Source organism: Osmerus mordax, chromosome 13, assembly GCF_038355195.1.
Source record: "Osmerus mordax isolate fOsmMor3 chromosome 13, fOsmMor3.pri, whole genome shotgun sequence".
In the NCBI taxonomy this organism is placed as follows: Eukaryota; Metazoa; Chordata; class Actinopteri; order Osmeriformes; family Osmeridae; genus Osmerus; species Osmerus mordax.
In genome coordinates this window covers 9,275,653-9,303,457 of record NC_090062.1, presented here as the reverse complement: position 1 = coordinate 9,303,457, position 27,805 = coordinate 9,275,653, and the positions used below count along the sequence as shown (strand labels likewise).

At 45.2% G+C, this 27,805-nt stretch overlaps 1 protein-coding gene across 3 annotated transcripts; it reads left to right on the top strand.

Moving 5' to 3' along the window:
• Positions 1–1,189: 1,189 nt before the first annotated feature.
• tle3b (TLE family member 3, transcriptional corepressor b) lies at positions 1,190–26,088 on the top strand. Of its 3 annotated transcripts, XM_067248519.1 has the most exons (22): positions 1,190–1,602; positions 2,031–2,262; positions 2,961–3,061; positions 3,291–3,354; positions 4,468–4,512; positions 10,262–10,324; positions 10,538–10,642; positions 13,330–13,359; positions 14,980–15,184; positions 15,504–15,520; positions 18,239–18,361; positions 18,525–18,575; positions 19,129–19,281; positions 20,407–20,539; positions 20,688–20,863; positions 21,527–21,603; positions 21,711–21,960; positions 22,936–23,183; positions 23,438–23,585; positions 23,686–23,836; positions 24,115–24,191; positions 24,527–26,088. In XM_067248519.1, the coding sequence occupies exons 2-22, from the start codon at positions 2,239–2,241 to the stop codon at positions 24,632–24,634; spliced, it is 2,349 nt and encodes a 782-aa protein (XP_067104620.1). In that variant the 5' UTR covers positions 1,190–1,602; positions 2,031–2,238; the 3' UTR covers positions 24,635–26,088. The 3 variants fall into 3 exon arrangements, with proteins under 3 accessions (XP_067104620.1, XP_067104619.1, XP_067104618.1); XM_067248518.1 differs by lacking the exon at positions 13,330–13,359 and having other exon boundaries at positions 10,538–10,612; XM_067248517.1 differs by lacking the exon at positions 13,330–13,359.
• The last annotated feature ends 1,717 nt before the right edge of the window (positions 26,089–27,805 follow it).

Sequence of the window (27,805 nt, the reverse complement as noted above, 5' to 3'; positions counted from 1 at the left end):
TATACTCTTAAACAGTCTGGAAAAATCTGACTAAAAAGGCAAAAGAGAAAAATGCTAATTTATACAAACAGTTGGCTGCAATGAGACAATGTTTAAGCGAGTCAAATGCTTTGTTTTGTGGTAATACAAATGTATTCTTGGAGGAGGGGGAATCAAACTGATATTTAGCCCCTGCTAGCTTTTTTTCTTCCTCCTTTTGTTTTATGCAAGGCTCTTTTACCACATGGTAGTGACAGATTGTTTGAGCTGGAAGGAAAAGCCATTCGAAGCTAATTAAGCAGCCATTCTAGGCACTATTCGCAGGCAGGAGGGAGAGAAGCACAGGCATTTGTCAGCGCTGAGCCCCTCGTGGTATTGATTGACAACAGTGGGATACTGACTGACAGTCTCTACTACACTGGACCAATTGTAAGCGAGAGGGTAACCCAGTTGCACTTCTATTGGATATCTAGCGGTGGAAAAAAATACAAGCCCCACGTGGGGCACGGTACTGTGAGCAACACGTGATAGGCTGATTTCCTCAGGCGCAGACACAGCGAACCTTCAGTTGCAGATATGAAAGGTTGTTGATGCTTGAGGACTCTTTAAAATGTTTTGAGTTAAATCCTCTAGATGATCAATGTGCCTGGTTATATAGAATTTGTGTTTATTGATTTTTATTGCATATTGTATGACTAACATCATCGAATGACAGAGCTACATTCATTTAAGAGCAAAATTCATAATGTAGTTGCTGAGGCATAATGTGTAGGCTCTGAACCTATGCTGAGAATTGAGCAATACAAATTTGAGGGAATTTGCTCACAAAGATGGGAATTTGCCTCGTATTTTATATCTCTAAAACAGATTTGTATCACCGTCCGGCCAGAAAGATTATTTATTGTAAAGCTTAACCTCTGATGATATTTAAATGATTAATTTAACAATATCATGTAAGTGTTGGTGTGAGTACATTGTTTATTAAAAGTTGTTTGTTGAACGATAGTTCAGATCCAAAATGGCGAACATATGAGGTCATGTATCCCTGTCCAATTGCAGCACAAGTGTATTTTGTACCCCACGTGGGGACAACTCTCTCCGATTGGACGAAGTTGCCATGCTCCTTCGGAGAATCCGATTGGCGTATGAGGAGCCCTCTCGCGGCAGTTGAGTCCTCGTGTCAGTGCACAGTCTGTGTGTGGTACAGAAAGCGGTGGAGGAACTGGGTGAATCGAATGAAAGCAATTGGTACCTTTTACAACATCAAACCTTTGTGCGTTTAACCTCCTAACTGAAAGTATTGTTTCTGGACTTACTGGGAAATTAATCGACTATTGCTCGACAGAAGAAACGCTTTCTTGGAAGTTTTAAGCGGCTAACAACTCGTCGTAATCGACGGGTTCCCGACGTCCGATCGGGGAGGTTTTCTCTAGGCAGGTTGCGTGCGGCGCCTCTAGATCATAAGAGTTTCTAAGGACTCGTCTGGGAGATGGATTCCATGTAAACAACGAATGGTTTTTCGACTATATCTTCTTTCGTGGAGGAAGGTTACGAGCCGAGGGTATGAGCATTTGAGAAAATACTGTCGTCGTAGTGAAGAGAGTGGAGTCAACCGAGACAAAGGTAAAAGCAGAAGACATGAAGAGCCGCTAACAAGACTGGTGGTGTGGCTCGTGGGCTGCTACGCTGAGAGCCGCAGTGTTTTTTTTATAGCTGATTCTGCTGACAGACTTTCGCAACAAAGCGATTCAATTTCACATTCATGATAGCCTGCTATTGAAAAACGTTACATTTGCAGTGAAATAAAATCATAAATGTATAAACTTTTAAGTTAGATTAGCCTACACTATTGGATAGCCAAATTCTACGTGGATGTCCAAGTTCCTTCCTCCGTTTATTATTATGATTAAATTACCAAGTAGGCCTTATTTTTGGAAAGACAGTCAACTATGATGGTAGTGTGTGCTACAGATGTTTCATGCCTTATTTTGTGCAAGTACAAGCGAGTACCCAGGGCTAATATCAGTTCCTCTTTGTTTGTGATGGTACAGCATACGAAGCAAGCAACCAACAAAAACCGAGAGATCCAGGGTTTGGGTCGACGTGCACTCTCCATCGCCGTGGACTAGGCTTTGTCTGACTGCTTGGGTTGTACAGGGAGGGGTGGCGGACAACCGCTACTACACTCGGATTACTCAACCCCCCCCCGTCCTCCCCCCCCCCCCCCCCCATTTCCCACTGAAAAAGGATACACACAACATGTATCCACAGGGCCGGCATCCGGTAAGATGAAGCACTTGTTATAATGGTGTTTGTAAGTCGTATGCTAATGAACCGCTTTTAGAGTAATTAGCTTGTCAGCAAGGAGCTCGCGATCTCCTGCACCTTAACCTTCTATTTATGGTTCCCATGTCGACTGAACTGGAGATGATGCAAGCAATTGACAAAAGGTTTCGAGTGGATAGAAACTGAAAACACCTAGGCTATTCACTTCTGCGGAATTGTGGTAACAGATTAGAACCCGAGCAGAATAGACATGGTGTAAGAAAATGATCTCCTCTGACAAACATTACTCTCAATTATCGGAGTAGTTTCCGTTTAAGCAAGCGGATGTTGTAGCCTAATAATTGCGCAGCATGCATGGAATTCTTCCGAGCGCAGGTTGTGACCCCCTCCAACGTGTTCTTTTGAGGACGCATGCAATGATACGCTTCTGTCAGCGCGCTCTGAGTGATAATGGGTTCTCCCAACAATTATGAAAGCAGCCACCAGGAAGGGCTCAAGGGAACGAAAGCTTTGGCAACGTAGCTGACAAACCAACATTCAACTAGAGCGAAAATCCTTTTAACATGAAAGCGGTAATAATAAAAAACGAGATGTCGTATTCGTTACGGATGTTATTCTAGATATGCCACAGATTTAGTTATGGGTGTGTTGGTATTGCCGTTTTGTCATGGTCTTATTTGGATCTTTGTTCCTAGGCACCTCATCAACCGGGGCAGCCTGGATTCAAGTTTACCGTGGCAGAGTCATGCGACAGGATCAAAGACGAGTTTCAGTTCCTTCAAGCTCAATACCACAGGTAATGACAAGTGCACTACTCTTGCGCTTGTTCTTTTCCAGGGCAAACAATTAGTCCATACCTAGTGAATGTATGTGGTGATATATATGGATGTCTGCTTTGTCCATAACACCTGCAGTATGCAGGTTCCATTGACACACACATTCTGATAACTTATAAGGGCATCTTAGCATGTTTGGAAAGTGTGTAATTATTGAAATGAAAAATAATGTAAAATAATCTCTTCCAGTTTAAAAGTGGAGTATGACAAACTGGCCAATGAGAAGACGGAGATGCAGCGTCACTATGTCATGGTGAGAACACAACCTTCACGCCTCATAACGAGTCTCATCTTTGTGCTTAAGCACATCGGCATATTTAGCAATGGTGGCTGTTGTAGTGTTAGACTCAAGATGGTCAACTTGGTGCAAGTGATTTAGATGAGGACAAGTCTGACTTAAAAGGTGATTGGAGAAAATGGGGTGTGGTGTGGGACTCCAGCAAATATCTGGTTGATTGCAGGGTGTGATGAGGCCCACATTATTGAGAAGGGAGGAAGGCTCCAGTGCCAAATTTACGACCCCCACCCCTCCCCCGTACACACACCCTTCCCCTGACCCCCTAGGGGTTAATGACTGAGCTGCTGGCTTTGTGTGTGAATCATATTATTTAGGGCTGATTTTCCTCTCCTGGGCTGAGCTGCAGGGCTCTCTGGCTCCTCCCTGCTTTATTTAGAGTGAAGTGGGGCGGGTAGAAAACACACTTAACATGGGCCCACGACAGGTTCGTAAATACACGACATGGTGTGAAATATTTATTCAACATCATTTATCTAAATTGACTTGCCAGTACAAAGTATTTTAGGTGCACATGTTTACTTTACACCTCAATCTAACAGTGTTGAAGAAAGGGGAGGGCCACTGCACATTGTTGTCATACTGACAATGTTAGCATTTCAATAGAAGTCTTATGTGAGGTCCTACCTTTCTGTTCCCCCACTCCCAAGTCATGTTTCCTGTCTGTGTCTTTACTTTCCATACTTACCATACTTACCTGAATAGTTTAATATCTTCACATACATGCAGACACATTTTACTTGTACAAAGTACAAGTAAAAGTAAGTTTTTATGAAAATTTCAACCCAAAGAGGGAGGAAAAACAGGATGAGAAGTGATGAATGAAGGAGAACCAAAGAGCAGAGTAGAAGATTGTGTCAATCAGTAACATTCCAGCTGAGACAGCCTGCCCCTGTGAACCTGACATCTCTGACATATCAAGTCATGAAGGAACTAGGGAGGATGAAAAACAAGTTTTTTTATTTCAGAATTTGAGTGCAACAGTGGATGCATGTTGGCATATTCCTCTCACCGTTGATATGCTGAATTAACATGTCATATTTGTCCTTTTTTTTTTTTTTTTTTTTTTAGTACTACGAGATGTCCTATGGGCTTAACATTGAGATGCACAAACAGGTATGTACTTTAAAGCAAATATTTCAAAACCCTGTGTTTTCAAAGCAGTTTTGAGACTGGGGTTGTCATCAGTGGCCTTGGGGCTCCTTTGTGAATGACATATGTTTGACCTGTGTGTGTGTGTGTGTGTGTGTGTGTGTGCATGCACGTGCGTACATGTCTGTCTTTAGGTAAGGACTGGATAGCACTAGCAAGGACCTTTTTTTGTTTGTTCAAGAGAAGGCTTTCTCTCAAACACACGTCTGACCTTAGTCTATAACCACATCCCTAAATGCCTTACACACACACACAGACACACACACGCGACTCCCTCCTGTCTATGAAAACGCTGACAGGCTAAATAGTGTGCAGAGCAGGCAGCTTGATGGGGCTGCTTTGATAAGATTAAAGTGAAGTCTTTGGCAGGGAGTCTGAGGGAATGTGTGTGTGTGTGTGTGTGTGTGTGTGTGTGTGTGTGTGTGTGTATGCGCACGCACATAAACACCTGACCTGTCTGTGAGCTGTGCATGTATAAATTCCTGAAATAAGGTGCCGCTAGTTTACTAGGCTAACACTTTTGCACAACCACCAGGCCTTGCAGGAGGTCAGTATTGATAGTTTAATGGGAGGGCCTGTCAGCTAAGAGTTCCCATCCTCCCACCTGTTCTACCAAAGAAGTATATCTGTATAAAGGGATACGGTCACAGCAATTTCTTCTGGCTAATCATTTTCTGACTTGGCCTCTCTCTCGCTCTCTCTCTCTCTCTGTCTGTGTCTCTCGCCATCTCACCCCCTCTTTCATGATTCCTCATTCCTACATCTTTCTTTCCCACTTCCCCTCAACCCCCTCTTTACCTCCTCTCTCCGACTACGTGATGAGAATGAAAGCCTGAGTGTCGTTAGTGCTGTGATGGTGATTCATGGGTGTGCATGAATGATGGGGGGGGGGGTAGCGTGTGTTGGTGAGGACTGGCTGGCTTTATGATTCTCACTCTCAGGGGGGTCCAGCAAGGTTAATGGCATCTGTTGGTAGATAGAGAATTGGAATAGCAACTACCCGATTTACCAGATGAGGGCTGTGTGTGCGGTGTTGAGTGTGATTTTGTGAATGTGTATACATCCAAACTAGCATCTCCACTCCCCACAGCAAGGGATTCTTTCACCATTTATCGGGTGTACAGAGTACAAGGGGGGGGGGGAAAGGAGAAGGGAAGGAGAACAGGTTAATCGACTGGCTGGGTCCCAAGCTTTGCCTTTTGTTTATCAATAAGCCCCACGGAGTGGAGTGAGCCATCTGAATAATGCATGATTCCACTCCTTCCCCTTCATCCCTCCAGCCTAGTGTTTGTGATGACATCAGCGAGGGGTAAACAGACAAGCCCTCGACTCTCCCCATTATCTCGGGCTGCTGAGGAGGAAAGGGGGGAAGGGAGGCTAGGAGGAAGGGATAGAGGGAGGGGAAGGGGGTCGGATTATTGGATGCAGGCAGGCATATTATTTCCCAGCTAGAGGGATTTAGTTTGTAAAGGAGAAAACATGGCTATCCATCAACACCACCCCACCTCCCCCTCCATGCCCATTTCCTTTGAGATTTGAGTGGAGCTGTGTAGAAGCTATGTAGTGCAGGTGTTAATAGTGTGCTAACAAACACACTCTGACAGATGTGTGTGGATATATACAATGCTGCATATCCCTTGCCACCACTGATAAGATAGCTTCCCCCCCTTCCCCATGCATTGTCTTTTACACAGTCCCAGCCTCACCTCAGCACCCTCCCGTGCGGCTGGTAGCGAGGCACAGGGCTCTCTGGCAGCCAGGGGGGTGATTTGTTTTGACAGCGTCTTGTATTATGCTGGAGCATCAGGCGGAGGTAATCACCCTCGCTCGCTGTCAATAAATGATTTTAATTAGCGCAGCTCATTAGGCTTCTCCTGTAATGTGCCCTGTGTGTGCAAGTGTACAGCTGGTTTTTTTCCCCCTCCATTATGTGTCTCATTCTTCTCAGTTATGTGCATTTTCTTTTCATTTTTTTGCTCTTCATTAATCCAGTTGTGTCTCAGCCAGTTTGGGTACATTTCATTGAGAACCTGGGCCTTTCTCATCGTAAGACAGCCATTTTCTTTGTGTGTGTTTGCTCATTTCCTTCCTCTGCCAGTCGATAAACTAGGTTTTCCGAAGCTCAGAGTGCTTATTAAGGGAAGTCCTGTCTGTGTCCGTCCTGGTGGTGGTGGGCGGCAGGGGTGGGGGGTAGTGAACAGATATAGATGGAAGGAGAGAGGTGTGTGAGCGTATGTGTGTAAGAGAGAGATGGGGGAGGCTTGTTCAAATGAATAATTTATACAGGATTCCAGGAATTGTTTGCCAAGGTGATGATGGTTGACTTGTCAGTAAGCCAAAACAAACTTACTGGGTGAACACACATTCCCCAGTCTTGCTACAAGGGGTGTAGAGTGGTTACCAGTGGTTGTGAAACTTCATTAATAGCCAAGAATTATCAGATTGAAGAGTACAATACAATTATAGCATTGTTGAAAATGTTTGTGTTCACTCAAGTATCTAGTGCTCTTTGGTGCCTGATGCAGAGCTATGGAGGAAAAGGTCAAGAATAATGAAAGAAAAATATTTTCTGGGTCCTATCCTGCCTTAATGGAATTGGAGGGGGACTTTTTTTTATGACAAGGGTTTCTATACTTGCTAGAGAAGGGAGGTGTGTGTGTGTGCATGCACATATGTGTGCTGCCTGTCAGGGCCTGGTAGTGTGACCCGGACCATTAGAAGGCTCTGGTCTTTACCCTGCATAGATCCATAGACTAGGCGAATTCATATGAATAAATAGGCTACTTTATTCCTGGATCTGCACAATTAGGTTGTCAGCAGAGATGCCAGGTAGCAGATCTGAGTTGATGGTTACTGGCAAGATTTGGCTTCAATAAACAAGAGTGGGTATTTGACTCCTCTTCGTGTCTAAATATCTGAGGACTTCCTGAAAATACAGAGTGGGTTTGCTTTTTCATGCTAAACAGATGTTTCCTCTGCCCCCCTCACTCAGGAGGAGGGAGATTCTGCTCCCCCAGTATTAACACCAGGTCTCTGGGCAACGATGTGAAGGGGGTAGAGGTTGGGCATCAGAGCAGCCAAAGCCCAGGGCCGCCAAAACCTCTGACCCCCCATGCCATCAATGCCTTGTTTTCCCGCCAATTGAATCCTCATCAGTCCCACCTCCCTCCTTACCTCCACTTCCCAGTATGCTAATGCACACAGCGACAAACAGCCAAATGGCTTTCAACACTTGCCACTGACGAGGCTGTGGCATAGAGGGCCTCTCCAAGCGAGCGCTCAGCAGCTCTGAGTACTCTGTAATTATGGAGGCCCGGTGAAAAGCCTCAGACAGCTCAAGGGCTCTGTTTTCATTGGCTTTAAGCGACAACAACCCTATTTTTAGCGGCGGTGGCTAGCAGAGGCTAAAGGCGCCCTTTCTGCCACCGCGTTGTCATCATGTCTCCTACTAGGGTACATTGTAAACTGAGAGCCGTTCAGGTGCTCTTTCACACTTCTGGTTCCTATTCCACTTTTAAACATGTGAAAGGGTTGACTGTTTCCAAAATAAGTCTTTGTCACTTGTCTCACAGAATATATGACTGCACCAGACTATTTCTGTAACTTTATGAAGTTGCAAGATTACAGTAGAGCTTGATACATACGCTTTTGGGGCAAAAAGTTGATGCTCTTTTCTTGTGAAGTCATTCATTCAGTCCCACTAGCAAGCCAAAGTTTTGAGGGAAGCCCTGGGGACCACCGAATGCAACCTCTGGGAAAGGGTCAAAGTCTCGGCTGTCCGAGCACCTGGCGTTCTAGCTCGCCTTTCACAGACAAAGCCGACCAGCCGTGAAGAGCGAGTGGTGTGTATACCTACTCCTGCCGGGGGCATGTCTCATGGCCCCAAACACACTGAGAAACCCACCTGGATTTCATGCATGGCTTTAAACCCTCTCCAAGACCTGTTGATAGGAGGGGGAGTAGCATTTAGTGTCACGGCAAAATAGCTGACCTGACTGAGTAACTATGGTTAGAGTATAGTGTAGTTCGAACGGTGAGTGTATTTTGAATATGAAGATTGGAGTGGTCATAATGGATTAACGGAATTCAAAGCCAACTGTTGAAAACTTCCTAAACAAATAACAGGTGGGGGATGTGTGTGTGTGTGTGTGTGTGTGCGCTGCCTCAAGCCCACCCCTCCCACCATGTCTAGACATTGAGCCAAGCAACCTCGCTCCCATGTACCCCGCTTTTAATCCCCCATACATTTCCCGTGCCGATCTGATCGACAGGCCCAAAATTCAATTTAATGACCTGCCTCTGTGTGCCTAATATGATTTTACAGGCAGTTATGGTCAATCCCAGACCCAATTTACATAACGATCAGCCCCAGATAGGGCCTGCCACTGTTGCCCCGGCAACACGGGGAAAGGGGCTCTGGAATGAGGCATGGGGGGGGAGACTACAAGTAAAATAGGGTTGGGGTTATGTGGATGGAAAAGAAATACAGGGTGGATAGGTTAGGAAGGAGGGAAGAGGTGATGGAGGAGACAGATTTGGCTTATTGGTTCTATGATCCAATACGTTTCATATATTATCCCAATAACAGAATAAATCTAGTTTTGATAGTATGAGGGATCAGAAATTGTGTCAAAATGCATAACTGTCACAATCATGTAGAAACATCCTAACATGAAATATTCGCTGTATACAAGATAATCTATTTCTGAATTGATTTTTGCAGATTTTCACGATTTGCAGATTTACTTTTTGTTAATTTTGTTTGGAAAGGTTTATGTGTATTCATATTATGACACAAGCAAGATCAGAGGTCCTGACTATTTTCTCCCTTTCTATTTTCTCCCTGTCTTTTGAAACTTGAGACTAAAACCAGAGGGATGCAAAAGGCTACTTGCCACACCACCTTTACTCAGTACACTCACTCTCAAACAAGGTTAACGCCAAACCAAAGAAAAACAAAACAGGTTCAACCTCCCCCAATCTCCACCTGTAGGGCCGTGTCTGAACCCACCATACGCACTCACATACATCAAGTACTTCTCACCCCCAGCACAGTCAAATCAGATTACCTCAGTGTCAGATCAAGAGGAGGCTCTCTCCTCCACATCATCATCTTATTTATTTATGTAATTTTTTCTTTCTTTTTGTCTTCTCTCTCATTGACCCTCTTGTCCTGGGATGGACTGTTTAGGTATCCTGCCTTGGATGGATCATCTTAGTCTTCTGCTAAAATCGCTCCATCCACTCGATACAAATGATGTTCATGATGGATACTAGTAGTCAGCCAGCCATCCTGTCTCTGTCTCCCTCTCTATCTTGGTGCTAATTGTGAAGAATTACCCTCATTTGGCTTCTTCTGCCCAGCTGCTATTAGCATATTTCAGTCTCCTAATGAAATCAAGGGGGGAGCCTAATGGATCTCGGGGATCGGGAGGAGGGACCAAATTTGGTTTGTCTTTAGGTGGTGCCCATTTAGCTAGGAAATGGATGGGCCTCTAGACAGACTGAAGGGGGGGGGGTCATTACCATTAGAAACGTTCAGGTGTTTAAGTGTGTGTTGGATGTGCATGCTCTTGAGTGAATGACACCCTGTTTTGTTTACGTTGGCGGCGAGATGAATACACTGTCTGGTAACAATGATTTTACAAGGACACCTTGAGAGAAGCATCTGGAAATCTAAAAGGATTATTGGTTTCTCTTTTTTCCCCATCAGACTGAGATTGCAAAGCGGCTTAATGCGATACTCGCCCAGATCATGCCTTTCTTGTCACAAGAGGTGAGTGTTTGGATTTACAACAAGTTCGTAAGACTGCTGGTCAGAGTTCTGTCTGGCCATCACAGCTAAACTGATATCATTACTATATCCAAGAATATCAACTGTAAAATTAAACTCAAATACACAATCTTCTACAGTGCAGTGTATTGTAAACAAGTATACACACCCGCCTCTACTCTCTGCTACATTTATTGTTTGTTTGTGTTCCCTCAGCACCAACAGCAGGTGGCCCAAGCTGTTGAGCGTGCCAAGCAGGTGACTATGACCGAGCTGAATGCCATCATCGGGGTACGTGGACTTCCAAATCTGCCCCTCACCGTGTGTATACCCCTCTTCTACCTCCATCTGACCTCAGGCCAGGGGCAAACCTGCACGCACAGTGGGAGGTCGTCAGACCACTCCTCATAGAATGTAGACCTGCATGCTCTTAAGCTGGGGGTAGGCCCTTTGATAGTGCTAGTCTGTAGTCCCATGTATCATATCTATACACCATGCCGGGGGAAACGGTGAAAAGGCATAATTATGTTTGAACTTCCATTGTTCCTCCTTTAAACTATAGCATACACTCATATCAAAGTTTATTTTTTTCTTCTAAAAACACATCTGTTCTTGTGTCGCTTATCCCATCTCCGTGTGCAGATTTGCCCTTGCCAGTGATGGTCTTTATGATTTGAGTTTGTGATTTTAGTATGTGATGCATTATTGATAGGATTATCTAATGTAAAATGTTTTTTTTGACACTTGACATTAAGATTACAATAACTACCATGTGACTAGCAATATCTATAAGACCAATGTTTTTGTTATATAGGAAGTGATGTGTAGGTACACTTCTATACAATTGAGCAGAAAGTTATTACATAAGTAAAACTTGGTGGGACAGAGGTTGGGCTTTGCAGGGAGGGCTTTTCCACTTGACACCCTTACCCCATACTGTGCCTTCTTACACTTTTATAACAATCTTGACCGGTAATACATATTTCCATTTTATTACATAGTAAACATTTTAGGTATGTAGAAATTGCTATGTTTCAATTGCTATGTAGTCACATGGTACATAATGTGACCTAATGTAAAGTGTTGCTGAATATTTTGATCATCATTATTGATGTGATTGTAAGTGGTAAACATCCAGTCTTCAAGAGGGCCTGAAATGGTTGTTATGAACAAAGTGGTTGTAGACAGAAGGGTTATTCCCAGTACGAGTCCATCAGGCTATTATCAGAATCTTGGCTTTCTCTCTCCGATTACACCTAACCTTAATTGGATAAGGTGCTACAGCACGTAGACTCAAACTACTGCCTCTGATCCACATATCATGACAAATATCAGAAAAGCATAAGATATGTGGCCTTGTCTATACTCAATATGTGTGTGTACTGGTCACACTTTAAGAAAGGGATGGGCCAGTGAGCTTGGTTAGGGCGTGGACACACACACACAAACACTACACACCTGGAGAAGTGTGTTTTGTCAGGATTTTGCTGAGCGCCTGGCAGGCAGGCTGTGTACACACACACACACTATGAAAACAAGGTTTTATTAGTTGGCGGGAGCAAGGGCAGGAGATCAATCCCTATGCTTCTCCTCTGTAAGGGAGAGAGGGTGAGGGCAGACAGGGAGAGAGGGATGGAGAGATGGCTGCCAGGGGGATCGGTGGAGGAAGGCCAAGGCCGGGGGGGTCATTATCCAATGATAATCTGATACGGTCAGTATTTGGCATCCTGCTGCTGTAGTTAATAACAGAGATGGATGAGTGTGGGGGATTTGACAAACACACCCCTAAAATAAGAGACGCATAAAACACCCAAACAAGAACACCAAGAAATGTACTGACTGTGCCTGATGGCAGGCAGTAAGCACAGTATTGCTACGTTGTGTTCTGGGACAGCAAAAACACTGACTCACTCACTCTCTCACACACATACACACACCTTGACCTCTGTCCCAAGTCCCAAAGCCCCCTCAGCTGTTTCCAGGTGTTCCTGGAGACCTAATCAGTCTTATCTAGGGATATCTACAACCTGCTAATCTGTCCTTCAGACAGAGGTTATCATTGACCAATAAATACTAAATACTAACTGAGAACAGCGATGCTAATGGCACCGCCAGTCAGTGTACTGGACTGTATTTACACTGGGGGCTTTCCACCATGGCTAAGTATGATAAATCTCCAAAAGCAAGTTTATCTATGGTGATAAAAACCAGAGCCCAATACCATTGAGACTATGCACTTAGTCAATCTCTTTATTGTGCGATGTGATAGACGCGTTATGGATTTTGACTTCATTGCTTTAGCACACACCCAAAATGGTATCTTGAATGTACAAAGCCTGTAAGGCCGTCATAGGATGCAATGGGATGCTTTGGAATATGGCGTAAAGTTACTTACAATGTCCAGCCTATGAGTCAGTGACTGAGTTTCAGCACATGGTTCCTGCTTAGATAATGGTTAACAGACTGTTGGCACGTTACTTATCTAACACAGTAAACTCCTGTGTAAACGCTAATCTGCCAGAGACGCAAATCGTGTTCTTGTTAAACATTAGTGTCTGGTTTGTTATTGGTCTTCCTCAGACATGTTCTCGATGTCCATTTTGAATTTCTGTTTTAAATTCATAATACTATTCACTGACTGTCACTTAGCCTTACAGAAGACAAAGTAACAGTATTGATTTGTTTGCCACGTTAACATTATAATTTACAGCCATTACAGGTCCTCTTTCATTTTTGTAGGTCTCATTTCTATCCAATAAGTGTTGACTGAGTGAGTACATTTCACTCTGTCATCTGCTGCCATTTGGGTACAGTACTTATTGTTTAGCATTAGTAGTACATGTTTTAGCTTAGCATTAGCAGCGGCTGTGGTTATCCTATCATAATTATGTGTTTAGCCTAGCTAGCTAGCATGACTTTCACTAATAGCCTAGCTATATCAGTACCTGTGGTAGTACTTGTTGAGCTATGTTGGGCTTTTTCTTACCTTCCTCTCTTTAACTCATCAGCAGCAACATGCTGTCTACCCAGCCTTGATGGTCAGTGTTTGGGAGAGGGTGGGAATGTAAAGATGTGTGAATGTGTTGACATTTGTTATAACTGCTGCCTACTAAAGCATGCCAAGGGCTTTGCAACGAGAGATGATAGAGTACAGTTGGAGTGAAAGCATGCAATGAATGACACTCAAACCGGGCAACCCCATTTTCGGGGATTAAGAGGCTGGACTTTGAAGAGGCCTGAGCGTTCAGTCAAAGCCAATCAAGAAAAAGAGGGGAAGAAAGGTTGCCAATAAAAGAATTAGGTTGCATCCCAGTCAGTTGTTGCCATGTTTGTTTGGTTGTCTGCCAGTGAGCTTTTCTAGTGTAGTGTACTAGGACGTTAGTTCCACCTGACAGTAATGATGTGTGGGAGCTTAGTTTGCTTTAATGGCCTGTTTCCTGTGGCTCCCACAGTAAGGGGCCACAAGCTTTGGTAGACATTTACGCAAATATAAAAAGATAAATGGCAAAGAGAGAGCTTTTTTTTCATCCAGGAATATTGCATTAGAAGTCATTTATTTAGTTATTTTTTGTTAGCCCCCCCCCTCCCTTGGCTTGTTAATGAGGCTTCTTGATGTTCTCTGCATGCTTCCTCATTAGGCATTCTCAACAGGGACATCCATGCTCTATCTATACACCCCTCCCCTTCTCTCTCATTTCTGTACACTCCCTGTTCTTCCTTATTGCTTTCACTTCACTGCAGTCACATTGTGGTAATTATTTTCTTTCCCTTCCATCACACAAATGGGCCTTTACGTCACAGAAGACCAGTATAATATTGATTAACAACCCCTTGTCCATGTTGGTTGTGTTTGTTATATGATTTTATGTCCCTGGCTCAAGCTAATGAGCAATACTAGGTAATAGGCCTATTTTTAATGGCAAGGCTAAATTAACTCTTGTTCTTTAAGGCCTAAGCCCTATGCACCTTACATGTCTGCTTTCCTGATGGACAAAGGCAATGCTAGCACAGAGGAGAGGGATTTTTGGGGGACTGTGGAGTAGGGTGGCAGTTGATGGATGTGCTAAGTGTTATTTAACCTTGTTTTAAAGCACTTGCTTCCCGTTTGGCTGGAGGCCATTTGACTCCCTCCATAGTCTCTCAGACACTGACAGGCTCCTGGGAGGGCTGAGTGTATGTGTGGGGGGTGGGAGGGGGGTGTTGCGTTGCATTGTCAGGGTGTCGAATGATTTTCATACGCCTTTAGAATAGCATATAAATGTAGGGAGCATTTTACAAGAGGCTTTTAACCAAAGTGATTGTTTTGTTGTGGTTGCTTTACTAATTATTTATGTGTAGTAGTTAAAAAGAGAATTCTGCATGAAAGTCATGATGCTGCTTCTGAGTTGGTGTCTTTTGTGCCTTTTGAACATCCATGTTTTCGTTTTAGGAAGTTTATATTGCTGTAGTCAAAGGGGTGCAAGTGTGACAGTTGAAATACATTCCTCAATAGACATTACATCTTGAATACATGTGTAGAATGCTTCTGATATCAGTACAGATGAATAACAGTTATTCACAACTCAACTAAATAATCACCCCCCGAAAGTTCTGAAGCCCACTATTAGCCGGTCCTGGATCCTTTTCCCAGCCAACCCACTGTTGTTTTCTCCAAACAGCAGCAGCAGCTCCAGGCCCAGCACCTCTCTCACGCTGCCCACGGCCCTCCCATCCAGCTGCCACCCCACCCTTCGGGTCTCCAGCCCCCGGGCATTCCCCCAGTACCAGGAGCAGGCGCGGGCCTGCTGGCACTCGGTGCCCTGGGCAGCCAGGCCCACCTCCCTGTGAAGGACGAGAAGAACCACCACGACCTGGAGCACAGAGGTGAGGATGGCATATTGTGTGGTGGCCATTTAGGTTATGCCACATAATGGTAATTTCATGTTGATTTTGCATAAAGGGACATTCTGGTTCACAACTGCCACCACTGTGTCTCTACAGTGGACATAATGTATATTGGCTTATATGATGTCTCTTTATGTTCCATAATATGCAGAGTGAACTGATGAAAAACCGAATACATCAGAGTGAATTTCTGCTTTTAAATGAGATATTTAACAAGCATCCTAATCCTCTGTTTTGTCTTTTCTCCCCCATGGCCCGTCATCCGTTCCCTTCCTCCTGGATGTTCCTCTGGTGACAGAGCGGGAGTCAAGCACGGTAAGTTGCCACCTGACATCCGTCAACCTCCCTTCTTTTCCCAGCAACACATAACTTGACATTGGTTTAGGATCTGTTTGATGATTAGGCACATTTTGCATAGACTTTGAGCTCAGACCCCTTGTTAGCGATTTGCACTCGGTGAGTCAAAAGCACAGTCATTTTTTTTTTGCAGCGTTAAGCCTCCTTGAAATCAACCGATGAATGGAAAATGAAGTCTTGATTTAAGCTGGTGGCGTCTAATCCTGGTGGATAATGACTTGAACCACAGGGGGTGGATTAGTATCTCTCATTTCATCACAATAAAAAAATACTTATTCTTTCCTTCCAACTTAAAGGATTTACTGTAACCCTGACTTTTCCCCTACTATTTCAATCACTCCTTTTCTTATAACATGCATTTAGTTTTTCCATCTCTACCTACCTTTTAAGTAAATCCCTCTTTTTAGTTTGCTTGTGCATTCAGCCCATGTTCTCTACGCCTCTCTTTTATATCTCTTTTTTCATCTCTATCCCCTGTCTCTGCCCCCTTTCCACTACATATTTATGGACACAGAGAGAAAATCGCCCCCTCTCCCTGCCTTGTTAAAGCTCCTGTTTATTAGACTGGCTTAAATCTCTGTGATAGCCTGGAGGCGAGGAGTGTGTGGTGCTGGTGGTGGTGGGAGAAAGAGGCGGGGGTAGCGAGGGGCACGGCTCTGTCCGATTGAGTTCCCATTGACTGGCCAGCCTGAATGGGTGCAGTCATGTCTGAAAGGAACTGAACCCTCCGCCCCACACCCCCAAAGCAACCTAGCGGTTAGCAGCACTAGCACTAACTAGGCCCAGCCAACCTTCACTCCACTCCTTCTCGTCTCGGGTCACCTGATAGGGGCCGTCTGAGGCGAGCGCAGGTTATTGAGTCGCTGCTAAGCACGCCTTAAAAGGTCACAGGATTAGACAGGCTGGGCGGCTTTTTTTGTAGACAAAGGCAACATTAATGTATATATTTAGAGCCCGATTGAGGGAGAGAAAGAAAGAAAAAGGGGAGGTCAGGTTTGGCTTGAAGAGTTAGGAAGGCTAGCATTCCTTCGCTGCAGCGAAGAGGAGGACACACTGAGGAGGAGGCTTGCTCAACCTGACCCAACCACATCCTCCGCTTCCCTTTTCTAGATCGCAAGTTCATCCATGTCTGTCTCGTTTTCTTCCATCCCTTTTATTTGCACTTCCTAATACTCTCCCTCGCTCTCAGCCAAGTGGTTTCTTTCAAGAGGCAAAGGGTTGAGACGGGCTACTCCCCTCCCTCTCTCTTTCTCCTGCCAATGAAAACACAGGGCTGTCAAACAGGTTGAAAGCATTGGTCTTGGCACGCATGCGCACGCGCGCACACAAACACACCAGCTCTGGCCTCAGGGACTATCAGGCTGGCAGTGCCACGGCTCTGCCCAGCCTAAAGCTCCACTGCCTGGCTCTGTAGGGATGCCAATCTGCCAGCCCGTCCAGGCATGCCCAGAAGTGGGGAACTCTGCTGGGCTCTCATTAGATGCCAGGTTCCTTTCCTCTCTTTTGCTGTTTCTTCTCTCTTGCTGTTTCTCTTTCACCCCTTCCCCCTCTGTAGGCACCTTTTGTATCACCCATCTCTTTCTTTTTCATCCGGTTGTTTTGCTTACTTGCCCCCTCTCCCTCTGAGGCCCCTCTGTCTCAGATTTTCATTTACTCTCTCTTGTCACTCATTCTTTTTTTGGGTTTGTCGTTCAGTCACTCTCAGGCCCTTTGTTTATGTAGAACCACAGGGTTGTCCTGGCAGTGTGCCAACCTGTGTGGGGTCAGAACACACACGCACAAACTCCTTGGCAGTCGTCCGTTCAACCACAACAGCCTTTGAGAAAGGGCCGCTGTTAGCTTGTGTTCTTTTCTTGTAGTGTGTATGTGTGTCTGTATGTTATGAGGAAGGAAAATAAATCAGGACGTACACTCACTAGGTTACCATCTGTATATTTCTGTTCGCCATTGTTTTTGTTACATTGTTTGTGTCTGCTCCAACCATTTAAGTGTGTGGCTTGAGAATAGATTTGGCCCTTCTTAGCTTTTTACTTTCACGCACACTGCATCAGACACCATGGTGATTTTTGAGGCGTGTTTTTATTGTCCTCCAAGGTTGGTTTGGGCCAGTCCAGATCTGTGAATGCGTTTGAACTTGTGTGTGTGTGTGTTCAGATTGTCTCTCACAATTTGCTCAGCTGCCCCGGCTGTTTCCTCGCTCCATTGCCTTGGCGACTGAGAGGTCTTCCCAGAATCCCTGCCCTGTCCAACACACCCTCTCCCCTCCCTGGGCTAGTTTGATCCTTAGTCAATATTGTGACTATTTCACCCGCCTTAAGATTTGCAGGGCATGTCTGCCCTAAGCTGGCTCTTCCATCTTCGAAAAAAGGGCATGGCGCTCACTGCACTAAGCCCCATGTCGGATTCACTTTACTAGGTCGTTTTTTCTTCTTGAGACAAATCAAGATCTGAAATGACGGGATATGTGCAAGGCTGTCTCAGAAATCTACACAGCCATTGTATAGGCTCACTGAAGCAATCTGGAGTACTCCATCAAATTATGTTACTTAAAATATTATTTTACTGCGATCATTATGCGGATAACGTAAAACCCAAATCCTAATAGTGGGATCGTTCACAATTGTGTGAAAGGGTTCAGTCCAACCGTTGTGTGTGTGTGTGTGTGTGTTGTTGCAGAATAACTCGGTGTCGCCGTCAGACAGCCTGCGGGCGGCCAGCGAGAAGCACCGGGGCTCCTCAGACTACAGCATGGACTCCAAGAAACGAAAGGTGGAGGAGAAGGACAGCATGAGCCGATACGTGAGTGGTAGACGCACGCACGCACACACACACCACACACACACACACACTTACCTAGGGTGTTCAGACAGAACTATACTACACACACACGCAGTGTACACACACATTGTTAAACAGTTGGGGGCGCGCGCACACAGACTAAATCAACTGTCTGCTTCTATAGGACAGTGACGGGGACAAGAGTGATGACCTGGTCGTGGATGTATCCAATGAGGTGAGAGCAACTGTGTGTGAGTGAGTTTGTCTAGTTTATGAGGATGTGTGCATTTCTCTGTGTGAAAGTGCATGTGTCAGATTTATCGTTAAAACTGTGGAGCCACAATCTGAACATTGTGCAGTGAATGAACGCTGCTTTTGTTGTGCAATGAGAACTGACAGAACCGTTTTACACCTGCCACACCTGTTATGTCTCAATGAAACACTGGGTGTGTGAACATTGTGTAAACGTTTTGTTTTTCAAGTGTTTTTTTTTACATTTTGAACAAACACTTTAGTCTGAGTAAACACCACCAAATAAACACCGCCTTTTAAAAGGAGCGCTGAAGCAAAGGACAGTGGTATAATGGTATACAAAATAAAGACATTGGCACATGGCCCTGGCTTGTTTGATCTATATGTTACATGCCGGTGTGTGTCTCTCACTCACACTCACTCACACTCTCTCTCTCGCTCTCTCTCGCTCGCTCTCTCTCTCTCTCTGTCTGTCTGTCTGTCTGTCTGTCTGTGTCTGTGTGTGTCTGACTCACTCACTCACTCTCCCTCTTTAGGACCCTGCCACACCTAGAGCCAGCCCTGTCCACTCCCCCCCAGAGAACGGCCTTGACAAATCGCGGACCCTGAAAAAGGACACGCCCAACAGCCCCGCCTCTGTGGCCTCCTCTGGGAGCACACCCTCCTCCAAAGCCAAGGATCATGCTCACGTAAGTGTCTGGTAGGACTGGAGATGACGTGTGTGTGCAGGCTAGCTGGTGCTCTATTGTGTGTGTGAAGCTTTGAAGGGAGAAAATTGACAGGCAATAGGGGGGGGTTCCTTTGTAAAGTGTGTGTGTGTTTGAAGGACTAATACATGGGATTTTTTGCTGTTGGCTGCAAAAAGGGGGTTAGAAGCGAGTGGGAAGGAGAGGGGGGGGCACATATACTGCAGATCCATAACCCTGTCCCGCTCCTCTCAATCTCTTTTTATGAGTTACGAAATAAATGTCAATTGCTTTCCCAGCCAGTGCTGTAAATAAACCAGGGGCTATGACAGGGAGATTGCTCCTGCCCACCCGTGTTCCCCCCCCCCACCATCTTTGTCTTCATCCTGTCATCTCTCTCCCTCCCTCCTTCCATCCTGCCTTGCTGCCCCCAGACAGGCTCAACCCTATCTGGCTGATATGTCACTGTGCTTAACTACAGACCTAACTAGTGGGATTTGTCACTCCACTCCTTCCCTCCATTCATCCCTCCTTTTTTGCCTAGGTTGCTTTAAGCATCAAATGCAGGGAGAAAGCCAAGTAAGGCTTCAGTTTTTCCCTGCTCTCTGGCCTGTCCTCATAATCTTCCCTCAATTTATTACCTGCCTGCCTGCCTTCCTTCTCTTCCTCCCTCCATTCGTTTGTTCTGTATCTCTCTCCTTTCCTTGACTTCTGCACAATCCCTTGCCAGACTTATGCCCCATCTCTTGGCCAAATATGTCAACATGCTTAACTGGTCCCAGCTCTGTCTCGAGGTCCTGGAGGCGGCCTGAGATTAAATGCTAGAAAATGAGGGATAAATGCCACCGGGGCGGCCATCTTCCTTTCCAGTTCCAGCCCTGTGATGGGGTTAGAGGGTTTTGGCTCAGAGAAAGGGAGGTTTATGTACCAGCCAGGGCCCCGCAGGCTGTAATGAAGTGTCAGTGTTAGATTGGATTACCTTGAGCTCGCAACTCAAATTGTCACACTGGATTTGACCCACCCTCCTTGCATCCTGATAGTTAGGATTAAGACTCACTTCTGAGTCAGTTTCTCTCTTTCACTACTTCTGCATCACCTCCTCTGTTTTTTTTGGTGTGTGTCTCCCAGAATGATAAGTCGTCGACACCGGGCCTGAAGTCCAACACGCCCACGCCCAGGAACGATGTCCCCACGCCAGGCACCAGCACCACTCCAGGACTCCGGCCCATCATGGGGAAACCCCCAGGCATGGAGGCACTGAGTAAGTACACACACACATCTACCAATACTCTAAATATGTTGAAGATATCATTTGAATGAACATGAACTCAAGGTGCGTGTTGCCTAAAGTGTTAGGGAGAAAATAATTTTTCCATCCCTGATTCCTTATTTCTTCCCTCTCCCTCCAGCTGCTCCCGCCCTGCGCACCCCTTTGACCATCGCTGGCTCCTACGCCACGCCCTTTGCAATGATGGGCCACCATGAGATGAACGGCTCCCTCACCAGCCCGGGTGTCTACGCTGGCCTTCATATCTCCCCCCAGATGAGCGCAGCAGCCGCAGCCGCTTACGGGCGCGGGCCCATGGTACAGCCCCCCAAACATTACCCAGCACACCCTCCCCTCTTGGCTGGAAAGAGGGATCACTATGTGCAGATACATACATAGATGGATCCAAATGTACATGAACATGAAACTGGTCCCACACATACTACATTTTTCTATTTGTTTCCTCACCCTAGCTGTTCCTTGCAAGTATTTGTTGCGTACTGTTGTCAACTGAGTGCTAGTGCTCTGAATTAACTAATTCCGCTCATGGCTAAAACACTTTCATGTTATATAACTTGCAGCTAGCATTTATTTCCTATATCAATAATTCACTCATTCAATATTTCTTATTTTTATGGCTTTGATGTTGGTTAGCAAGATGGCTGGAAGGGAGAGGAAAAAAACGAACAGTCCCAGTGTGTTTGAACATGTTCTAGGCTCTCATTTGCATTAGCAAGTGCGATGTTGTTGCTTTATGTAAAGCCACTCTCCATTGCCATTACGCTAACGCTACAAACAAAGCAAGGGAATCTGAACCTTTTGATCCACTGATGGATGCCCTGAGAGAATGTGTAGATAGAAGACGGCAAATGTGTTCTGAATTTAAATGATAGCCAAACCTAGTTTAGCGTAGCCACGCAGCTCAGGTTAGTGCTGTTTGTTACTCAGCATGCTAACGGCAGGTCCTCCATGTTTCCTCAGGCGGGCTTTGATCCTCACCCTCACATGAGAGCCCCGGGCCTGCCAGCCAGCCTCACATCCATCTCTGGAGGAAAACCGTGAGTTGTGATTCATATGTGTTTACATGTGGCGCTCTGATTAAAAGGGACATGCCTACTGCATAATCCATGTGGGTTCTGGTTGTTCACCTCTCCACTTCTCGCAGGGCTTATTCTTTTCACGTGAGCGCGGATGGTCAGATGCAGCCGGTGCCCTTTCCACCAGACGCGCTGATTGGACCGGGTATCCCCCGGCACGCCCGCCAAATCAACACGCTGAGCCATGGCGAGGTGGTGTGTGCCGTCACCATCAGTAACCCCACACGCCATGTCTACACTGGCGGCAAGGGCTGCGTCAAGATCTGGGACATCAGTCAGCCGGGCAGCAAGAGCCCTGTGTCTCAGCTGGACTGTCTGGTAGGGAGCCTTGATACAGAGCTGCTATTACAACCTTATGAAGTGAACCCAATGAACTCTGTTTTATTACTGTTTTATTGCCGTTACCACCTAGAGATGGCTAATAATTTGCTCATTGGCTTTGTATGACATTGGAGAAATATAGTTGTCAGTTGGTTATATTGCACCAGGGCTACTTCGGATATTTACGTTTACAATATATGTAACCTCTTTGAGACATTGAAGTGTTGATTGGCTAAGACATAGCATCCATCACTATACATTTATTAACCTCATTGGGTGTTTTTCAAGCACTCAGTGGCCTCATTTGAACCCCACATCCACCTCCATGCCCCACTTTAATTCTAAACCATCTCTGTGTGGAGAGGAGTTTGCTAAATAAATCAATCAGTTTGACCACTGGATCGAACTAATCCCGATGGGGAAAAGTCCCTGAAGAACAATCTTGTTGTAGCCCACCCTCTCCTGCCCACCCTCTCCTACCATTATACTGGCTGTTGGTCATTTCCTGAGTTTCTGATTCACTCGTGACATTTTCCTACTGTCAAGCTGCTCCTGCCATGCTTCCAAAGGGCAGACTAGGAGAGACCTAGACCAGAAGAGTGCTGGTGTTTTGATCTAGCCATCAGAGTGATGTTTAATTCAACCGAGAGCGGCCCGACAGCACTATTGATCTCTCATACACCATCTCAGTCATGGACCAAGGCCAGGCCTGGAACGGCTCCTTTTCTCCCTCCTTAAAAACAAGCCTCCCTTCACACTCTGAGGGAGCTGCATTCAAACCACTCACTTTGTCAAGGAAAGTGAGTGGCCACTCTAGGCTCCAACAGGAGATCGTTTTTTTTTTTTATAGCTTTGTTGGTAATAATGGGGTTGGTGGGATTTTTTGCTTAATAGGAAATCTGTCATGATGATTGTCAACTCGCTGACTGTAAAGCACAGCTAAATCATGTTCTTTTTTTTTGTCTGTCCCAGAATCGTGACAATTATATCCGCTCCTGCAAGCTACTGCCGGATGGTCGCACCCTCATCGTGGGCGGTGAGGCCAGCACGCTGACCATCTGGGACCTGGCCTCCCAGACACCACGCATCAAGGCAGAGCTCACCTCCTCTGCCCCGGCCTGCTACGCCCTGGCCATCAGCCCCGACGCCAAGGTCTGCTTCTCCTGCTGCTCCGATGGCAACATCGCCGTCTGGGACCTGCATAACCAGACGCTGGTTAGGTGAGCAAGCGCATCAGCAAGAGAGGGGAGGGGATAATGCTAATGTTGCCCTGGTGACATGTTTTGCTTGAGGAATTCAATCTTCCTACAGATAATCTTGAGGGTGATTTCTATGATGTGTGATGCTGAAATAAATAAGTCTAATGTATCAGGGGTAGTACATTGGGCATAGCTATCAGTTGTGCATAGATTTAATGCACTTTCCAGATTCTCACCAGGCATGTCTAACCTGTGTCTCCATGGTCGGGGTTTAGGCAGTTCCAGGGCCACACAGATGGCGCCAGCTGCATTGATATCTCCCACGACGGCACCAAGCTGTGGACTGGGGGGCTGGACAACACTGTGCGCTCCTGGGACCTCCGGGAGGGCCGGCAGCTACAGCAGCACGACTTCACCTCCCAGGTACACACATGCACACACACACACACAATCTTTGAGAATCTTTGCATGATTACCTCTTACCCCCGAGCAGAGTGACACCCTTCTTTTTTTCTCCTCTAAGATCTTTTCGCTAGGTTACTGTCCCACTGGTGAGTGGCTGGCAGTGGGCATGGAGAGCAGCAATGTGGAGGTGCTCCACCACACCAAGCCTGACAAGTACCAGCTGCACCTGCACGAGAGCTGCGTCCTCTCCCTCAAGTTCGCCTACTGTGGTAAGACTTAAGTACATTTCAATTGCACCCTTGTAGAACCATGACAAATGCATGCGTACTGTATAAAGATAAATACCTGCATTGCATGAAAGTTATTGTTCTTGTAATAATTGGTGCTGGTTATATTATGATGGAAAATGCTGGTGAAATGTATGTAGTTTTAGCTGAAATCCAAGGGGGCAGACCAAACCCGTAAGGACAGCCATGACCCTGTCTTTCCTTTTCACACCATGTCCACCGATTCCTCACGGTCCTTCTCTTATTTCATGTGTCAAAAGGTAAATGGTTTGTGAGCACAGGCAAGGACAACCTCCTCAATGCCTGGAGGACTCCCTACGGCGCCAGCATATTCCAGGTAAAGTCAATCAATATCTCCTTTACTCACCCAGGCAGTAAGTGGAAAGTGTGTGTGTGCGCTCCCAATGTGTTTGGTTTCAAAAGGGCATACACACAAACAATTTTAGGAAAGGCAGAGAGGGAAATGTTTGGTTGGGTTTGCTGTTGGAATTGGTTTAGAATGAAGTATTGATGTTTCTCAAGCGAAATGGGAGCATGAACAGAAATATGCATTAGCACTATCTGGCTTTAATCTTTCACATATTCCAGATGATGGGATTAGCTTGAAGGAGCAATTGTAAACCACAGAACGGAGGTATCTGACACTTTATTTCCTCTCCTTTATCTCTGCAGTCGAAAGAGTCATCTTCTGTCCTGAGCTGCGACATCTCAGCAGATGACAAGTATATAGTGACGGGCTCCGGAGACAAGAAGGCCACCGTCTACGAGGTCATCTACTAACTACACAGCCTGCAGGAATAGTTCAGCTTGAGCACTTCTAATGACCAGACAAGGGAGCTGCGAGCCCTCCTGTGTCTCCTCCTGACTAGGCCTTCATTCGGTGTGTATACCCTGTATAGACAACCCAGGATTGGACTACTACTTCTATAAACAATGGTTGGATGCGGAGTCATTCTACCCTGCCCTGGATTAGTCAACCCTGGCTATTGCGATTTTGTCACTTCGATTCAGACTGAATCTTCCCTCGCTGTTCTTTTGTGTCCTTCCTAAATTCGGGTCAGTTGCTGGGCTAGGTTAAGCGTATTTTTTTAATTTTTACACTGCAATGAAAATGTTTCCGTAACGTGACAAGATGGAGCGGTGCTTCATCTGAAACTGTTACTCCCTGGATGACTTGTGAAAAGTGTACATATTGGAGTAAATAAAAACATTTTATAAATATATATTATAAATATATATATATTTTTTGTGTCCTGGTGTACTTGTGATGGATTTTCTTTCGCCTTTCCTTCATGCCTGACATTAACAGGAGAAAAGACTAGGGTAGTCCGTTGTATATTTTTACGATTTTGATCCAAATGTTGTTGTTTTTTGCTCTTCACGTTCTGCAGATTTGACCTTTTATGGTAATTGAGACATCTTTCGGAATAAAGAGAAAGAACAGATGAAAACGTAACATTTTATGGATATTGTAACGGGGGAAAAAGTCCGTTTGGGGACTCTTTCGGAGGACGAAGTGTGTACCTCCTGCCAAACAGTCTCCTGGAGAAGTCTATCTGAGGACGCCATGATGGACTGCAAGAAGGGGAGTTGTAAATGAGAAAAAACAAAAAAAATGTTTACTACTTGTCTGTGCCCTTTTTTGCCGTCTCGTAAATTTTGGATTACTGAAGAAGTCTGTTTCCGGACGTCATTTCTATAATTGGACTTAAAAGTTCCACACAGTTGGAACTCAGGTGTTGACTGTATGACAGGCTTTTTTGGTCAGCCTGACAAAATTTGAATGAGCTATTGCGTGCTCTTGATATTGAATTATCTTGATCATAGACTAACATACTTATCTTATTGCTTATCATTATCTTATGATGGAGATCCTGAAATGGCTTGAGGGGGAGTTAACTATTGAACCGCTTGAGCCGTTCCTAACCAGTTGCTCAAACATTATTCAGTGCCTGTGATAAGCATTTGGGGGCATGTGGGAGCAATAGGCTAAATCAAATGTAACACAACACACTTTTTTACTATATGGTGTGGCTTGGTGTTGTGGTCACATCATCAGCATAATACGCAATGTTCAGTTCAAGGCTAGAGTTCACGCAAGTCTCAAATCTCCAGCACCCTTCCTGCCTTTCCTTTTCAGTCAAAACAAGGGGTGGGATGAGAGAATCTCAAATTCACACCAAAGTATGTAGCAAAACTGTGTCAGCACTGAACATAATGTACAGTTGTTAATAATTCAATAAAACTTTTTTTTTGTAGAAAGACTGAGTGGGTTTCTAGTACTATCGTTGAGTTGCCATTTCAGCAATAGGATATGATGATACAAACATGAATATCCTCACAATGGTAAACAAGAATTTGTATAATTCATGCGAGGTGGGACAAAATTTGAGTGAAAATGTAAGGGATATAATTTCAAATGAATACTCATCTCAAGGCTAACGCAAGATTGAATGGGCCTGTGTATGTGTGTGAAAAGGGTGTGTCCGATTCTATGGGCTGCTGTCCAAACAAGCCTGTGCCTCTAGAAATGACTAATGGTGGGATATGACACACATAGCTTGGGATCAGGAGCATGTTGCCAACCCTCTCTCCAAACACCCTCTCACAAACAGAATCTCCACCTTCTCCCATATGACCAGACATGCTGCTATCTTAACTAACACCACCACAGGCTCCAGCTATGATGCAGGCATTGTCTGATCATGATGAATGCCTCAAAGACCTAATGTGGCAGTAGTGACTGAACTCTTAGAGGTTCACTTTCTAACAAGACTACTGTATGTATGAAAGTATGAATAATGTGGTAGCCTTGGACACTTTCTCCCCTTTTATGTAACACTACACTCAATTGAGTCACCTCGCTGTGGATCCATCTGCTGCTTTTTTTCTCTCTCTCTCTCTCTTCCTCCACCACCTCCATCCTTCTTTCGGTGCGCGGCTCCCACCACAGGTGGCCGCTGATTTCATTTGCACTTTTGCGGGGGTGCTGGCTGTCAGGTCGTGGGTGTGTGAGAGAGAGAGGGGGAAGAGGACACACATGGAGTCTATGCCTTGCCAGAACATATGATGCCAACATACTGTGTGTTCATGTAGCCACATAATGCATATTATGGGCAATGTGGTTGTCTCCATCATTACATAACTCCCACTCGCGCACCCACACACACACACACCAGTAAATGAGTAGTAAGTGGCTTCAGACACAAGTATTCAGTCTACATCCAGCTCACTGGTGACCCATTAAAGAAAGCTGAGGCTGGATTTAGCTTATTGTAATGCAAGAATGTTGCTGCGCAATTTGGCTTGAAATATTCTTGGAGAAATGGAATGGATTAGGACAAATTCTTATGGAGAACTGCCATTATGATAATGTTAAGCTACACATTTATTTAACATTTGATTTTTAAGTTTAAAACACTGTTGGTACCTGCATCACAAATCAAAATCTCTGTGTTCCCAAATTCCACTAATAAATAACATTGCGGAGGGCGAAAGTTATTTTCATGGAGAATAATGTTCTTCAATCTTTGGGGGAAAAAACAACAGCTTTTAAAACAATGAGCTACTACCCTGCCATACATCTAATATAAAACTGATATAGTAGACTTTTCAGATGTGTCTGTGATGTTTTTCTGCCCCCAAAGATTGTCATATTTCACCCATCTTCTATCCATCTGTCAGGGTGTTTGTTGCCTTTGCTGTCTCTCAGTCTAATGCCTCTTGGTGCCTCCATGTTATGGTGGAGAAAATATAATGGCAGCTCTGCCCCCTCCCTCCTCTACGTTTTTGTTGCAGCTTCCTCTCATCTCCTCACCTCTCAGTCTGTCAGCTCAAAGGGAAAAGACCTTCCATTCTGCTCCAGTTCTGAAACATCCTCTGCCCCCTCACGCAAGACCACTGGCTCGGAAGATTAAGGGCTGAGCCGTCTACTTTCTTTGCAGTCTTTCT

Bases quoted from the DNA above. Each gene is read 5' to 3' on its own strand.
- tle3b (XM_067248519.1), top strand. From the start codon at position 2,239: ATGTATCCACAGGGCCGGCATCCG. The intron at 13,360-14,979 runs GTCAGTGTTTGG...TTCTCCAAACAG, and splicing joins CTGTCTACCCAGCCTTGATG to CAGCAGCAGCTCCAGGCCCA. The intron at 21,961-22,935 runs GTAGGGAGCCTT...TGTCTGTCCCAG, and splicing joins TGTCTCAGCTGGACTGTCTG to AATCGTGACAATTATATCCG.